The 15,054-nt window shown below is 44.4% G+C and overlaps 1 protein-coding gene across 1 annotated transcript in view; it reads right to left on the bottom strand.

Moving 5' to 3' along the window:
- The window catches only part of PLCXD2 (phosphatidylinositol specific phospholipase C X domain containing 2), a 29,305-nt gene extending 14,509 nt beyond the window's left edge, over positions 1-14,796 (bottom strand). Inside the window, exon 1 of the mRNA XM_067546397.1 lies at positions 14,227-14,796. Coding sequence (XP_067402498.1) covers positions 14,227-14,320 — 94 coding nt within the window. The 5' untranslated portion in view covers positions 14,321-14,796. The remainder of the gene's footprint in view (positions 1-14,226) is intronic.
- Between the last annotated feature and the right edge of the window lie 258 nt (positions 14,797-15,054).

Genomic DNA, 15,054 nt, shown 5'->3' with positions numbered 1-15,054 from the left:
TCCCCTTTTCCTGATCTCCAGACTGTGCCTTTGCCTGCATGGAACTCAGAGGCAGCTCAGTGTTATTGCTAGGGAATATTAGGGCCAAGCCAGGCCCCTCGCTTGTGTTCATCCAGTGATTTAGAAATACTTCAGCCAAGTATTAGTAACTGTTAACTCACAACTTCATCTATGGGCAGATTGACCCACAGGGGAAGTTGAGAGAGAAACCAAATAACTTCCTGGCTCCCAGTTACAAAAGTAGGGCTGGTCCAACTGGTGGAAATGATAATGCCAGGAAACTACAGGATTTCCACACTGGATGGTAACATCTCCCCCTCCCCCCCCTCCATGGTGGGAAGTAATGAGCAGTAAGCTCTGAAGTTGGAAGGAAAAAGAAAGCAGGAAGATTCATTTGTGGTAAAATTAACTCTTCTCCCTTGGAAATCATCAGATATACTAAAAAATTTGCTAGGGAACAATCACATGCAGCACTTTGTTACTAAATGGACCCTCTGGAAACAGTTTGGAGACAGTGGGCAGTAACTGGGCCTATAGGGGATTAGGTGGCTGCTTTACATATATTACACTTCCTGAAGTCAGCGCTCTTTGTGCCCTAGATGCTTCTAAGCAGCATGTGCAGGGCTCTTACTCCCTCCAGAGCTTGCTTGTTACACGCTCTGCATACTTTTGTTATACAGCTTTTTATTTACCTGGTCAGGAATACTTTAAGTGCTGCAAGGCCTGGACACTGTTAAAAGGAAACCAACACGAATGCTTACTCTGATTAGTTCAGTGTGTTTGACATAGCATTTCAGGTGCTATATGCCCATTCACCTTGCAGAACTCTCTCTTTGGGGTCCTGAGATGCTGAACACAAGGAAGGATGATTATTTCCAGAGACGTAGGGAAAGCAGAATTTATTTTCCTGAGGTACTATACCACAGGGCCCAGGAAAACACAGCCTCCTCTTTTTATGATGCTCCGCAGAGAACGAGAGGAAGCGCTAGTATAACATCTTGCTACTGCACTCCAAAAAGAATAAAAGCAGGGTTGAAAAGAAAGGTGGGAGAAAGCAGAAGCATTGAACTTTTTCCTATCTCTAGTAGGGGGACTTCTTACACTTGGTGTTTCCTAGCAACAATGCTGTCCTCCTTCCCCAGACTTCCAACTAGACCAAGGCACTGTCCGTCATTGACATGTTGGAGATGATGTTATTATCCAGAGATCTTTGCTTTCACTGACTACATCCTCAGGAGCATGCATTTTTGTGTCTTAGTTTTTCTACCCTATTTTTCAATGACTCGTGTAATCTATGTAGTGCAACACACTACTTTAGACTCAGTTGGAAATGTTCTCATCAAAACAGGAATTGTCATGCTGGTCAGACTAATGGTCCAGCTAGTTCATAACCTGTCTCCAAGTATCCTCTGCTTATAGAGAAAGGTGCAAGAAACTCAACAGTAAGCAGTTATGGGATAACCTCCTACCAGAAAAGGCTCTTTTTAATACCTATTAATCAGAAGCTGGTATCCAGCATTTCATATCAGGTTTTCATCACTGCTGTGAGATTATTTTCCTCTAGTGGATGATGCATCATTGGTTGGTGAAGGTCCACTGTTTTGGGCAGGAAGCCAAGGAATGGGGATTAAACAAATTAGCCTTATCTCCTCTATTTTGGAGCTTTTTTTTCCAATCTCGTACGCTTCACCTGTCACACACGTTCAATCTTTAACCAAACAGATGGCTAGTGCAGCTGTCTATGTACTGATTCGATGACACGTTCCCCTCACTCAGCAGCCTATTCCATCAGGATTCCTATGGAGACCCAACTGCAGTTTCATGTTGCTCCCTCCTTGCATGGGGCCACAGTGTGAAGGCCATCTACTACTTTCTGGGGGCCAAATTTTCACGGGGGAAAAAGAGTCTCATAAATGAATATGGGGAAACTGACACAAAGAAAGTGACTTGCCCCAGGTCATATAGACAGAGACAGAACCCAAATCGCCTGTCTCTAAGTTCTTGACCTAAGAATTTAACGTGGCTTCCTCTTAACTATCACTTTCATTTAACTTAGCCTATTAAAATGCAAGCGACCCAGGCAACTTTCAGTCAGCAATTACACAGGCATAAAAATAATCCTAGCTACACCCACCCTTGGGCGGTGCTGAAATAGTTGTATACAGTTGCTCCCATTTAAGGTATGTCATACACAGCTCATTCTGTGAGCAGCACATGCAACTATGACCTCTTTTTCATGATTTCATGCATTCAGAATTTGGAATTATTTGCCCGTAGCAGCTTCTTGTGAATTCAATAAACCAAAGTGCACTTCATTAGGACACACCCCTTCACATGATGTGTAACTGATGCTGACTTTATTATAGGTGGGACAGGTATTACTGCTTATTAAGGTTGCTTGACACTTCCCCCAGTGTAGGACCCTTTATAACATTGCCACAGTTTAATTATTTGGGCTGGAGTATCTGCATCAGGTTGAACATTTTTTGGAACATTTCAGCCAAAATTGTTCAGCCATTTCTGAAGCTAGGGAAATATACATAGTTTTGCCCGTGTTAAAAGATTCCAGCAACTGTTTCTTTGCGTGCCCCCATGCTTTGGAGCAAGGACTTGAAATGTGGCAGCAGGTGGCCTTTTTGATGGGAATGTGCCTTTTGCCGTCCCTGTGAAAACGTGTCCAAACTGGGCCAACTTATAAGACGTTGAAAAAAATCAGAGTTTGCACAGGCTCGTTAGAGACAGATTGTAGCTGCTAAAATCTCTCACTAAACAAGCTCCATCAGCTCACAACTCCTGTGTGTGGGTGGACTGAGCATGTGCTATCCCCACAGAGCAATTGAGCATGCTACCTCCAATCCAAGACTAGTACAGGCATAGAGTCAGACTGTTCATGTAATGCCTGCTCTAAACTAGGCCCAGACACTGGACTTAACAGAAGGGGCCTCTCTCTTATATTCTCAGTGATTCCCCTGCTGGCATCCATGCAGCATGGAGAAGTCATCTGATTAGAATGCAGAGAGGGCACAGCAGGGGTGTGTGTGAGAGTAGACTGGGACAAGCAGTCTGGTGAAACTGGAACTGGAGATTGGGAGAGCGAAACTGACTGACTGGCTGGGCAAAGAGACTGGGAATGGGAGCCTGGAGAGCAAGGGAGACTGGAAACTGGTGGGGGTGGACAGATGGGCTTCTATCATAGACTGCAGCATAAAGCATACATACACATGGGGGAAGGGGTGGTGGCAAAATAAAATTGCATAAGCAACCTTAATTCGGCTATTTCCTACTTTTTTGAGCGCTTGACTTTGCAACATTAGTGATGTTCTTTTAATGCATTTTTGTGTGCGTAATTATTTACTTAGTGGCATCTGTCTAAAGATTCCACCCCTGCCTATAGTTCCTAATCAGGAAATGAGATTGGAGTGTGTTAGGCGCTAATACTTGCCTACTAACTGTAAGCTGGCCTCCCACAATACAACTAAAATGAAATTTGGAAGCTACCTGCAGCAGTCAAGTTTGACTAAAAGTATTGCTTGTTAGGATCTCTCTCTCTCTCAGCCCTTTGTATAGCACTCTTTACCAGTTTCCCAGGTGCTGCATAAATCTTAGGCTATGTTTACATTCGCCGCCGCCAGATCGATCTTTCATGATCGACAGTGAGACCCGCTCAATCGATGAGGGAGTTGACTGAATAAGTCCACCCCCTCAACTAGTGTAGCAATGTGAACAGCGTGCAGAAGCAGTCGACGGGAGTTATGCAAACTACTCTCGTGGTTTGCGTAACTCCCATCGACTGCCGCCAAATTTCTGGGTAAGTGTGAACAAGCCCTTAGTATCAGTCTTCGGAACCACCCAGTCTGCCACTATAATTAGCATTGAACCATGTTATGGTTGTTTCACATGCTTAGAACCAGTGGAGCTAGATCCAGGCTACCCCTGAAGGTATGTACAAGCTGGAGAGGACTGAGACAGGACATACAAAGACTTTTCTCCTCCTACCACAGGGGAAAAACAAAACCCTTATGCTTCTTCACTTCAAGGGACAGGGGAGTCATAATGAAACCCAAGGTCTTACACATACCAAACACTAAATATGTGGCTGAGGCACATCAAAGCCTTGCGTACCTCCAGCCCATCCACCAGCTATTGATTTAAAACCACGTCTGTAGGAAGGGCCATTGTACATCTTTAAATACAGTAACGGAATCGCTGCCTTCTCATCTCTAAACATAATGCCTGCCTCACACTCTGCAGCACCACATATAGTTCAATTTACTAATGAGTCATTTTGACATTGTGAAGAAGAAAAGCACACAGTAGCACTAGAAGCATGTCAAAATTACAAAACTTAATATTTCCTCTGAGTGGAGGAGCCACACCAAGCAGAAGATACAATACACCTCCGAAGACATGGTGTTACAGATGTTACATCTTTCCCCAGATATGAAAAGGTCATAACGAGAAGTTACTACTTCTGTGAATTCCATGTAGCCAATGCTTTCCAAGTAAAGCCCGTCTAGCCAGTCCTCTTTCTGCTCCTCAAGTCTGCAGCACAATTATGACCACTCCATACACTTATTTGAGAAAGAGCTTGATTTCCTTCTAATGCCCCAGTGCATCTGACAGGGTGTATTCGGCCTTTGTGGCTCCTTTCTAGGACCCCCGTGATCCTAATACACCCTGATGGAAGAAGCGGTGAGCTGAGAGGAAAAGAGCAGCAAAGGTGTGTTCTTCAAGTTTGCCTAGAGAGGACTCTCAGGAGAAGCCATTTTGAAAGCTAGAGAGACCTGGTCCTCGCAAGGCTAGAGGGGCCAATCAGGGCCCTTCTGGCCCAGATAAAAGGAGCTGCCAGGCCTTAGTTGGGCAGTGGTTGGCTGGGACCAGAGGCTTGAAGAAGGGGGCTCCTCTCTGGCCTAAGGAGACCAACTGTTAGACGGAGTTAATGGCTAGTTGAACTTACACAGCTGTGATTTCAGAGAGAGGACCTGAGGACATCAGCCCTCAGCTAGGGCTGGAGCTAGAAGGGTCTGGGAAGAAGAAGCCCAGGGAAATAGAAGTGAAGGCTTGAGGTGGCTGCTGTGTGCAAGGTCCCTGGGTTGGAACCCAGGGAGCAGACAGGTCTGAGTTCTCCCCCGCCACAGGTAAAGTGGCAAAAATCCCAAAAAGGGGACAGAGCTTATTTGGGAGCCTTCGAACAAAGGCGCTGAAGACCCTAGTGAGGCAAAATAGATGGTTTATTTATTGCACTCTAATAGCCCAAAAGGGATTCACTTAGATTTTGTGACTTGGCCAGAGGGCCAAGCCACTGAAGACCCACCAAGGTCAGCTTGCAGCCTGCAGGGGGCACCAGGGCCGAGAGAAGGACTGTGGTATTGGCCCCGCTGTTCAGAGGCACTGAAGAGCTGAGTGCTCCCTTACATCATCCCTGCCAGAGAAGCCATACTTTGACTCAAAAAGCAGGCAAATGATGATCAGGAATGTAATTTTTAGGCTAAAATTCTACCAACACAATAGAAAAAGATACTGTAGTTAACAATCACAGTGGGACTGGGACTAAGGCAAAATAGGTCTTTTACATTTGTAATTTCTATGAAACCAAATTTACCTGCTGTGAATGTCACTTTTCTGAGCCAAAACATATTAGCTAGGTCAAAGTTAATGCCTCAGTGCCCCATTCTCTAGTCTAAGGTATCATCTAAACTAAATAAATCCCCCTAATCTAATGAACAAAACAGTCAACTCTTTTGCTAATTATCATGATCCAATGTGTGGAAGGCTGGACTAACCAACTGCTCAATAATATTGCAAGTGAGCATCTGCCAGCTTGCTTTGCTGACTCCTTAAACAATAAGGACAGCAGCTTATCATGATCTGAGTAAGTAGTGCACATCAGGGAACAAACAGAAAGTTCAGCCTGTCCTAATGAAAAGAATTGTGTCAATCTGATGAAACGGGGAAGCAGTGCTATATCCAGCAGAGACAGATGGACCAGTCCACAGATACCAATAGAGATCCCAGGCTGCAGCCAAGATGTCAGATCTGAGCTGTGATCTTGGAGAAACTGTTTAGAAAGACAATTCATTGGAAGTGAAACCACCACAAATCACATTCCCTGTTGCTCTGAATTTTGTAAAACAAACAAATCATCAATTGTTAGACACTGTCAGCTTATTGTTTTAAAAGGTTTATTTACTGAGCTCGAATGGTAGCTCAGTGAATACTAATGTAGCACAAGCAAAGCTTTGTCAGAGATACCACTTCTCACGTTTGTAATGGAGAAAGTAAGAATACCAACAAAGACAAAGGTTAGATTACTTTTGTTAGATGATAGAAGGGGAAAGAAGTGTATAAAACTAATATTTTATTTAATATATTTTTTGCATTGAAACATTTGTCATTTTGTTTTGAGCAATACAATACTCTTGTATATTTTGTGCTCACATTAAAAAAACCTTCAGAAATGCTCTTTTTGAACTCACCTTCATGTAACTAGACATATTTTTATTAAAATTGGCTTAGTTTGAAGGGAATTAGTTTAATGAAATTAATGACAATTTTTCAACAAAATGAGCATTCAAGTGTAACACAAAATACATTAAAATGGTGAGTTAGTTAATCTTTGGTTGAATTTTTTTTTACATCTCTAAAAGAAGGTATGGTGGTATCTTCCTTGGAATGAACCATAATGGGGAATCTCATACTCTATCTGGGTGATATTAGGTTGGTCTGCATTTTTTCTTTATGCTTGTGGTCTTCAGGCTTTCAGATCTACTCTGTATTTAGTAAAAGCAAGAGAAGAGCCTAAAATGAAACTCCAGAGATGAACACAGTCAAGCTGGGCCACATAGGTCAAAATCCACATCTGGACTTAAATTTCTCAAAGGCTCGTTCTACCTTGATTGCAGGTTAAATCAATATAGGAATTGCCATACTGAATCAAACCACTGTTCTATCTCCAGCAGTGGCCATTACCAGCTGCTTCAGAGGCAGAACCATGCAATAACCTGTGCCCAGGGAATGTTTCTTCCTAACCCATTCAATAGCTAGAGGTTGGCTTATGTCCTGAAGTAACAGGGTTTATACACTATAAACCTTTATTTTAAAAATAATATTTATTGCTAAAACTCCGGATATTGTGTGTTCTGTATAAATGTCTAATCCTTTTTTGAATACTGTCAAGTATCTCAGAATTGAGCTCCAATGTCTAACTGTGCGTTGTGTGTAAAAATATTGCTTTTCATACACTTTGAATTTGCCAGCTTTCAGTTTAATTAAACATCCCCTTGTTCTTGTAGAAATTTCAAATCTTCCCTCTCTAAAACCCTGAATACAAACAGTCCCAAAATCTGGGGTGTTTGGGGTGGGGGGTGAAAGGAGCAAATGCCCTCAAATTAGGTATCCCCTTGATTTAAAATCAAAGGGTTATTGGTAGCACGTGCTTCATGAAGAGTCCTGGCCTTTACTGTTTGGCTCAATTTCTTTCCAGGGTATTGGTTGTTTGTTTTGTTGCCACTGCTGATGTTGTTCGAAACTGATTTGTTTTTTAATTGAATGATTTTACTTCTAATATATGTGGAAGGTGCTTAGAACTATCAGTTATCCAGCCCGTCCCAAGCCTATGCAGGATTAATTCCCATAGGCATTTTCCAGCATTCTGGCCTGTCTGATTAGAAAAATCCTGAGCAACGGTGCCTCTTTGGTCAATAAATGTCATGATTCTGTGAAAAAAGCAATGTTATTTTGAACACACAAAACAAGAGCTCAACTGTGCCAAATCCGTAGGTAGTCCAAGACCCTTGTCCTCATCTCTCCAAAGAGGAATGGGCAACTGATTTTTCCAGCCAAAAGGAGAGTTCTTTTTCCTGTCTGTGTGTGGGACATGGTAGCCCCCTTATACTCCCAAAGGCAGCTATTCCTCATCAGCACCACATGGAGCAGAAATGTGCATTTCTCATTTAGATTAATAAAGCCTCACTCCCCCAGTTCCTTTATTCCACATCATGGTCCTGAGGTGCTATCAACTGCTGTAATGTTGATTCATGAGGTGATTGCTTTCCTACCTGCTACTGGTGACTTCCCTTGGGTACTTTAAAGGCTGCTTTATCAATGATGACACCAAAACTCTATTTCACACAAAAGTGTGGTAGGATGGTTGGTTGTTTGTTGCAATTTCCATTTGTTGAGCACTGCTGTCCATTAACATTTTCTACTCTTCCCTTCCCTTTATGCTCCTTCACAGGCTACTTGAAGTAATTGTGTCTGTCAGCTTTTATCATCACCAAATCCACAATGTGCATGTTGCAAGACAGACAAAGTCCAGGAACTGTACAGCATATTGACATTTCCAAGCTTACCATCATTAACTTTTTTGGTTCCTCTACTACAGCTACCATGTTGCCAACATCCATTCACAACACTTGACTGAAATTAATAGACAGTTACGACATACCAGATACACTGAGCAGCACAACAGGTGCACATCCTGCCTGCAATTTTTGGCAGGCACATGTGCCAAACACAGCTAAGCAGCATCTTCATTGTTGTTAGTCTTATCGCTTATTACCAATGCTAAAGCTGGTTGAAAATTAGAATTTCTGTCCCCTGAGAAATTTCTAAGTTACTTTTCATCACACATTGGGGTGAAAATTTAGGCAAAAAGATTTCTGGAATGGAAAAGTCCAGAGAATTAGATTTGGAAGTGCTGAAATATTTTGTTTGGAGGTTTCTGGTAAGATGACACATTCTGACAGTCATGAATCAAAAATGTTTTGTTTTGGATCAGTTCAACAGTGAATTGCATCTAGCTAAGCTGCTGTGGTGCTTCGTGGGAGCTGCAGTTAGGGTGCCTCATGTCCCAGTGACTTGGGACTTCATGGGTTTGCATCTCCTGGGGCACATGCCAAGGACTTCCCAGGAAAATGTCTAGCACTTCAATGAATCTGCCACAATATACATGTCTGAGAGGTTACGATGGCTTTAGGAGACTATTGTAGGGAACCTGGCAGTGCTGCGACTGAGCAAGGTCCAAAAATGAAATATCATAAGGAAAAACCTATAGCAGTGTGCTCCGTGAGGACGGAGCGGTTCGTATTTTTAGATCTCAATGGTGAGGAAGAGACGGACCAGGAAGTGCCCATACAGCAGTTTATTCACGCAGCACTTAAGTTACAGATTTTAGGCTGCTGCTAAGCTGTTAGGAGTACAATGCAGGCAGACAGGCGCTTACCAGCACGAGGGTAGGGAGGGCCCATTCTCCACCCTAAGAAGCGAGTTGCAACCAGGGAACCGAACCACCTGGGGCATCCGCTAGTACCTCGATGGATCCACAGAGAGCCTCAGGGCAGGGCGGACCTGGGGGGTCCTAAAATACCAATCCCAGCATAAGCTTATTGGCTACATTTCAATCCCCTTGGGGACTGGGCCTTAACACTTGTTTCCTGTTATTCTATTGGCAGTTAGCTAGGGGCCAATCCACAATAAGGTGCCATTAGTTGCTTATTACTAGAGTTGCTGATTTTACTGCTAAAGCTGTTAATTTTCTGCTGACCCTATGGTCAGCTGGCTTCTATATTCATCTCAAGGATATTTCCAGACCCGAAGACAGTTCCTCTTATCCCTTACAAGTCTGGCTCTTGAGAGGCCTAACTTTTGCTCATAAGCCTACTGCCACTTCTAGGGCCTAGCTCTTGCCATACTAAGCTGACCTCGTGTTACAATATTCTTCCGCTCCTTACAAGCAGTTACCACTAAAGTCTTCACATCTGATGTTTGCAGGTAATAAATATTGCTGCAAGGTCCTCCATACTCAGTGCAGCATGGCGGATAGAGCAATAGACTTGTGACTTCGGAGACTTGGACTCAATTCCTAGCTCTGCCATTGGCCTGCCCCAACCTTGGACAAGTCACTTCCCTTCCTTGAACCTCAGTTTCTCCCTCTGTAAAATGGGGATGATGACACTGATCTGCTTTGTAAAGCGCTGTGGCATCTACAGATGAAAAGTGCTATATAAGAGCTGGATTATTAAGTACAATGTGACTATGGGATTGTAAAATAGACATAAGAGACAATATTTTAATGGCAACCTTTATACTTAAGTCTGCTGAATATAAAATATTGAACTGACTTACAATTACATTGTAAGACCTTTGCTCTACAGAACAACATAATTAATCTCTACTATAAAGCATTCCTTTTGAATGGACTATTTAATATATGCAGTAGGAATCGTTTTTACATTACTCATCGGTATTGCCCAGGGCTAAGCACGGCATAAGCATTAATAATTATGTATCACCCCAGCATGCTTTCAGCCCTACTTAGCAACATGAGAAACTAGAATTCACCTTTACAAAACCTTGATTAAATACTTGGACTCCATTTTAGACTTTGCCAGTACCAGAAAGGTTTAATTCCTGAATGTGTTGTTTGCTGTGGTTTCTTTATCAAGTTTTATTCATTTATTCTACAATCAGAAGCCAGCTACTTCTCTCACTTGGACTAGAGCTGGTCAAAGGCTAAAGGAAGATGACAGATGCACTGTTGTTTACATAAGTCTAAGCACTAGTTTGTTGTGACAAGATGGGGTTATATTACTTGTCATTCATAGGTATTTACACAGCCACCAAACATCACTGAAAATGTTTTTGAATTCCAAGTTTCATGTTTTTTAGCATGAATGATTAATTAATTTGAAAAAAAACTTCACAAAAATAAATTATTAGTTGTTCTCCTGTTTTAAAAGCTTTCATGTCACTCAGGAACAGAAATACTAACTTGTGACATAGGCAGCCAAGCGTACAATATGAACAGTGGAAGCAAATGTCGTATGAACTCACACGTAAGCCTAATATTATTTGGACCAAGTGTCTGGCCAGTATTTAGGAATGACTGATAAACTGAAGAAAGTCATAACTGGCTCATGAACTCTTCACAAAACGAGAAAGGTACTAAGGCTGAGATTTCTGAAGCAGTTTAAGGGAGTTAGCTCCCTGTCAAATCTCACTGAATTTCCACAGGATCTGAGCACCCAACTAGAGCCCTGTGCTGGACTATTTTTTTAATTCCACTCCTGTCCCTCCCCACAATACCCACTCCCTCCCACTCCTGCATTGTTTCTTACATTATTATCCCACTCCCACCTGCAAAAACCTTAGATTCTGCAAATCGCACCCAAGAGACAGATTCCCCCATGCTACTAAACAAAAAGAGTCAGTTAAAATATATATAATATATATATTTATTATTAAAATATAATTTTTATATATAAGAAATAAAAAGAACACACACACACACACACACACAGAATTCAGACACAATTTTTACCAGTAAAAGAATATAACAAATCTTGCTTAAACCATGTAAAAATTCTTTAACTTCTGTTGTAGACATCAAATCTCTTTATCTCTCTCACTTAAATTTAAATATTAAAACCTTTATGTAAAAACAAACAAACAAAAAAAAAAACCCTTGCTTTACATTGCTGAAATTCTATTATGAAAAACTGATGAGAGATTTAATGTTTTGCTGCAAATTACTGCAGTCTGATATTTTTGCTCACTGAATCCCACCCACACAAAGTATATTTTACCCACTCCCGCTATTATGGCAGCCAGTCCTGTGGGACCCACGGGATCCCAGTCCTGCTGCAGAGCTCTATGCGCAACTCCCTAGGCTCCTTCGCAAATCCCAACCAGTACTACTCATTAATAACTAGATCAACACAGCTCAAGATGTACTTTCTGATAGTAATCAAGGTGTATGGTGTCTCAGCTTCTATTCATGTTCACCAAAACCTCTCAATAAAGGTCCATTTTAAATACATCATCTCAAGCACACAGTTATGAGAAAGTGGTGTGTTAAATTTGTATGTAGTACTCCTGTTCATACTGCCCCATTTGATATTATCTGTTAAGCACCAACTAGATACTTGGCATAATACAAGAAACAAAGGAAGACACTATCCCTGTCCCACAATAACAATGAGAGGCAAACTGTCATGGATCAGAAACTGGCTAAGAGGCAGAAAACCAAGCGTAGGAATAAATTATCAATTTTCACCATGGCAAAAGGTTAACAGCAGAATTTCTCAGGGTTGTTGGAAAAAGATTTTAACTGAGGTTCGTTTACTCTGCACTGAAAAGAGATCTAAGCAGGTAGTTGGGCAGTTTTCAAACTTTATTTTTGCAGAGGTCAGACACTTCCCAGCAAGTGGACAGTGTGAGACCCCGAAGGCATGCTCTTTTGCATACTTATATAAACATAGACAAAGAAATTACATATGCATAAATTTTTATTGCTTATAGGTACATTTAAATTATTACTATTGCTATTGGCCTACTTCTTCTAAAGGTATGCATAACAGAAAACATGTTAACAGAAGATTGTAGCTTATTTATCAGGGTTGCTTGGTCTTTTTTTTAAGGCTGTATAATTAGTTGGAACTAGTTGGGGCTATCTGTTTGCTTTTTTTAGGAACTCTTTTTTTGACTTTGGTACAAGATAAGCACTGTAAAAACAAAAGAGGAGGGGGCGGGCGATTTTAATAGAGAGCAGAACACTAAAAAGAACTAAAATGGAGTAACTGCGGTCAAGCAGACAATTATTTACTTCAATTCCCCCCTGTGAGCCATACTGTATCACCAGTTTGGCTCACTTATGATAAGCCTGATCCATGGACAGCTTAAGCTGTCCATGGTAAGTTGGTACAGTAATAACTGATGAAATAAAATGATGAAATAAAATACCTATTTGCAAAATGTGTAAGTAGCAAATAAAAAACTTAGCAGGATTCAAAAGGATTTGATATTTACATGGATAACAAGAATATCCAGAATTGCTATAATAAATACCAGAACACCACAATTTTTCAAGAGATACAAACTCATGTGTCAGGGCATAAACCAACTTCTAACTATTGAGGGACTTAGAGTAAATATTCCGTGAGGCATATTACTGTATGATACTCCTTTGAAGCGGGTGCACTGATATCGGCCACTGTCGGCAATAGGGATTGGACTTGATGGAACAGCGATTTCAATCATTTCTGTATAGCTTCAGTTGAAAGACTGAAGAGCTAGACTGCTTCATTCCTGTATAACTACTTATAGGTGAGAATGAGATCCCAAACCAAATGTCAGTCTGTTGATCTCATAGATGACGGGTTCCTCAATTCCAGAAGGTGTTCAGACACAGGCATTTCCAGAGCAGACAATGATTCATCTAGTCTGGCATCCTGGCCCACCAATAGCGAGCCTGGGATGCTTCTGAGGCAAGGTCACTCTCCTCCTCAATAATTAAGGCACTTGTGCAATAATACACCATGGAGTGCCTGGTAGGAGAGAAGGTTTCTTGACCTCAGTTGGTGATCAGCTGACCCACCCCCTACAATACCCCTGGAAATGTTACCCTAGCTAACCACAGACAAGGCAGTGAGTTTTAAACAACCATACCCAAACAAAATAAAAAACCAACCAAGTGGAAACAATCCCCAACCCCAGCCTACAGAAGGTGATTTGGGCAGACGCCCCATCTCCCACAGCTGGGTAATAAAAGCAGCAACTCTCGCAGACTCTGCACAGCGTCTGTGCCCTGGGGTGAATATCCCCCCCCCGCAGAGGTGCTGCAACTAGGGGTACGGGGGAGCTCCCGCCTCTCTCCCCCCCAGCTTGCAATGGTTTCCATGATAAACAGGATTTACAGTTTGGCTCCATGGCTCTCAGCCCCTGCGCTATGCAAACCGATGCAGCCCGCCCTGAGTCCGCAGGTGCCTTCCCCCGGCCCTTCTCTTCGACCCACCAGTTCAGGCGCCGAGACTTGTCCAGGGAGGAAACCACCCAGCAGCAACAGCTGGCGCGGAGCACTTTCCAGCCCAGCCTTGGGCGAGCACAACAGCGCTGGGGCACAGCCCGAGCCACCCCGCCTGGGCTCGGCGCGAGCCGTTCGCACGCGGGGCGGGGGGGATCGGTCACCCCCGGCCCAGTAGCACCGAGCGCGCCTGAGGCTCCGGCATTCCCCAGACACTCTCCCCCCCCCCCCCCCCAGGCTTGGCGCGCGTGGCGGCGGGCTGGCGAGCGGGGGCTGCGCGAGACGGGCCACGCTACAGACGGGAGAAGGGAGGGGGCGGCGCAGGCTGCAAAAACGCGGGCCACTGCGCTCGCCTTAGCACGGCCCGGAGCGGGCTCCCCTCCTCGCCCTTATCTCCCTGCGCGCCGGCGAGGAAGACGCCTTACCTGGTATGGCCAGATGGGCCAGCGGGAAGGCGCTGAGGGCGGGGGCGAGGGAGCCCATCCAGTCCGCCTGGCTGCTGCTGCTGCCCTCCGCCATCCTCCCTCCCGCCGGGGGCTCTTCTTCTGCTGCTCCCGCCGGCGGCCAGCCTCCTCCGCTCGCCCGGGCCGGCCGGGCGCCTGGCTCCAGCCGCCGACCCTCCCCGCGGTCGGCTTCTTGCAATCCCTCCAAGGGAGGGAGGGAGGGAGGGAAGAGGAGCCCGAGGTCGGCACCTGCCCGCGGCTCTCAGCCCAGCCTGCAGCGCAGTCGCCCGCCGGGAGTCCCGCTCCCGGCTGAGGGAACAGGTGCTTGTTCTCCTCGCAGGGGCTGGGGGAGCCGGCGAGCCGGGCCCGGCCTGTCACATAGCGCGGTTGGCCCTGCCCAGCGGGCCGGGAGGACACGCTGGGGAGGTTGCAAGGGGGGAGGTCGCAGCAGTGAGAAAGGCGCCAGCTAGCAGCAGCCCCTGGCCGGGCAGAGATCAGCCTGGCTGCAGGCCACGTGGGCGGGCAGGCGATCATTGGTTAAGGTCAGAGCGATGGAACGCGCCACTAGGGAGATTTGCGCCCTCCTAGCAGCTGGCTGGCTCGGATCTCGGCAGGATGGCCGCAGAGAGAGAGGGTGCTGGTGCTGGGAGCTGAGCCCCCAAGTGGGGCAGAGCTAGGAGCAGAGCAACAGCAATCTCTCTCTCTCTCTCTTCCCCTCTTTTCAAAGAACCGGTTTTAGATCAACCAACAAGGAGAAACACGGGACCGGGGGGGAAGAAAGGTCGATCTGACACCACTACTTCACATCAG

Source organism: Emydura macquarii, unplaced genomic scaffold (assembly GCF_026122565.2).
Source record: "Emydura macquarii macquarii isolate MOO-44397 ecotype Brisbane River unplaced genomic scaffold, CSIRO-AGI_Emac_v2 contig_1119, whole genome shotgun sequence".
Classification (NCBI taxonomy): Eukaryota; Metazoa; Chordata; order Testudines; family Chelidae; genus Emydura; species Emydura macquarii.
The sequence above is the reverse complement of the archived record's forward strand: the minus strand, read 5'-3'. Positions and strand labels throughout refer to the sequence as shown.